Here is a 2,528-nt window from a genome sequence, read left to right as displayed (position 1 = left end):
CACTTCCATAGTGTTGTTAATCTAAGATAGCTTTCCTAATATTCTGCAAAACAAACTGATTTTAAAGTATTGTGGATTTTAAACCAAAGTTGTCATTAGAGTGCCTAAGAGATTTCTGTTTGAGTGCTGTAAGATGATCTCATTCAGTGATTGCTCACACTCCCCATGTTGTTATTTTTGCCTGTTGATTAACACCAGCTAGTCACACACACTGCCCATGCATTTTCTTAGATATGTGTTGCTTTGCATAGGCTCCTCCAACACAGTCCAATCACCTAGAATTTATAAACCAGGCATTTTCACCGAGAACTGACAGGCAGGAGGATCAACATGGTGTCACAAACGCAGGTTCTCCTATCCCTGCTGCTCTGGGTGTCTGGTGAGAAATTCAAAACTATTATACTCTTTTTAGAGTCTCTTCTTTGTATAAAAGATATTTACAATGTGTGTCATGATAAAATTTTTCTTATACAACAATACTCTGACAACATGATATTACAAAGATATTAAATTCATTTTTATATTATGTATCATCATTCTTATTGCTGATTGCAGGTGCCTGTGCAGATATCGTGATGACCCAGTCTCCATCCTCCCTGGCTGTGTCAGCAGGAGAGAAGGTCATCATAAGCTGCAAGTCCAGTCAGAGTCTTTTATACAGTGGCAATAACTACTTGGCTTGGTACCAGCAGAAACCAGGGCAGGCTCCTAAACTACTGATCTACTGGGCATCCACTCGGCCCACTGGGGTCACTGATCGCTTCACAGGCAGTGGATCTGGGACAGATTTCACTCTCACCATCAGCAGTGTTCAGGCTGAAGATCTGGCAGATTACTACTGTCAGCAGTACCACAGCTTTCCTCCCACAGCGCTTCAGCCTCCAACAAAAACCTCTCTCACATTCTCACCAGCTGGCTGTACCACACAGCCCTGGACCTGCACACTTCCCCCTGCTGCCTGAGGCTGGTGTGTTCAAAGAGCTGTGAAAAAGTTTGAAGAGCCCAGGAAAAATAATGGGGTCAATGTCTCGTGTCTTTAGGTCTGAAAAAAAACATTAAATAAAAATGTAAAAAGGAATTCAGTATTATCTTTCTATTCCTTCTTTAACAAAATAATACAAGCTGAGCTGCTTGATTATGAGGGATTTATTTTTATAGTTCTGAACTTTGAGTGTCCAGCATGAGACTCTATGGGCAGAAGGAATGATAATGGCCACACTTTGGAAGCTCTAGGAAATATGTTTACTGCTCTTTTTTCTGGATTCTATGGTACTTTCTTGTTTCCATACTGGCGTCCATTTCTTTGGTTATTTTTTCTTTCTCTTTCCATAAATTCTCTTACTTTTTATTACATTTTAGTTAATTAAGTGTTCTTTTCTGCATTCTTGGGAGTGTGCATTTGTTTGTCTGTGTATGTGTGTGGGCATATTTCTGTCTACACATTTGTCGTGGCATAGTTGTGGGCATCAGAACACTTGCACAGGATTGTATCTTTGTCATTCAGGTCTGGGGATCAAAGTCAGGTATGACATCAGGCTTGTTTGCAAGTGTGTTTACTATCTGGTGGATCTTTCTGCCCCTTAAAATCTTTGATTGAAATAAATTCATTGTACTCAATTTTTTAATTAAATTTTTTAAAACAATCTTTCCTCATTTTCCAAATTTATCCCAGTTCTCACCCTCTCATTTCTTCTTCTCCCTGAAAATCCCTGTGCCTCACTCCCCATTCACTCCTAAGGGAAGGTAAGGCTTCCCACTGGGAGTCAACATAGTCTGACACATCACTTTGTGACAGGACTAAGGCCTTCCCCCTATATTTATGATGAAAAGAGTGTTCAACTGTGGATCTCTGCATCTGCTTCCATAAGTTGCTGGATGAAGTTTCTGTGATGACAATAGTCATTAATCTGACTGCAGGAGCAGATCGGTTTAGGCAACCTCTACACACTTGCTTAAAGTCTTAGCTGGGGTTATTCTTGTGGATTCCTAAGAATACCCTGCTGCCAGGTTCAATGCTAGACCCACAATGGCTCCCACAATAAAGTTATCTCTTTCCTTGCTCTCCCTCTGTGCCCATCCCCCAATTTGACCAACCCATTCCCTCATGTTCTCCTCCTACCTTCCCTTCTCCCCTCCCTGTTCTCCCTCTCTTCACCCCTGTTCCATGATCTCAATTTTTGCAGGAGCTTTTGTTTATTTTGGTTTCCCAGGCAGACCCATGTATATCTCTCTAGGGTACTCCTTGCTACCTAACTTCTCAGTGGTCCTGGGATATAGGCAGGTTATCCTTTGCATTACACCTAATATCATACACACAATGTTTTTTTTTCTTTCTGGTTCTGGGTTTCCTCATTCAGGATTGCTTTTTCTAGTTCTATCCAGTTGCATGCAAATTTCAAGATATTAATTTTTATCTTTTTTTTATTGAGAAAAGGAAAAAAAAGTTTCCCTCTCCTCCCATTCCCCTCCCCCTCCTCCCACACACTTTTTCCCCTCTCCCCACTCCTCTTCCCCTCCCTCTCCAGTCC

The 2,528-nt window shown here is 41.3% G+C and overlaps 1 gene segment (V, D, J or C); it reads left to right on the top strand.

Moving 5' to 3' along the window:
• The first annotated feature begins 319 nt into the window (after positions 1-319).
• On the top strand, positions 320-962 carry LOC121433223. The segment is given in 2 exon segments: positions 320-379; positions 556-962. Coding segments are annotated over 2 exon segments (456 nt in total).
• The last annotated feature ends 1,566 nt before the right edge of the window (positions 963-2,528 follow it).

The sequence above is a fragment of the Microtus oregoni genome, unplaced genomic scaffold (genome assembly GCF_018167655.1).
Source record: "Microtus oregoni isolate MIOR12 unplaced genomic scaffold, Mior012 000002F_ref0000024, whole genome shotgun sequence".
In the NCBI taxonomy this organism is placed as follows: Eukaryota; Metazoa; Chordata; class Mammalia; order Rodentia; family Cricetidae; genus Microtus; species Microtus oregoni.
This window is presented reverse-complemented; position numbering and strand designations above follow the sequence as displayed.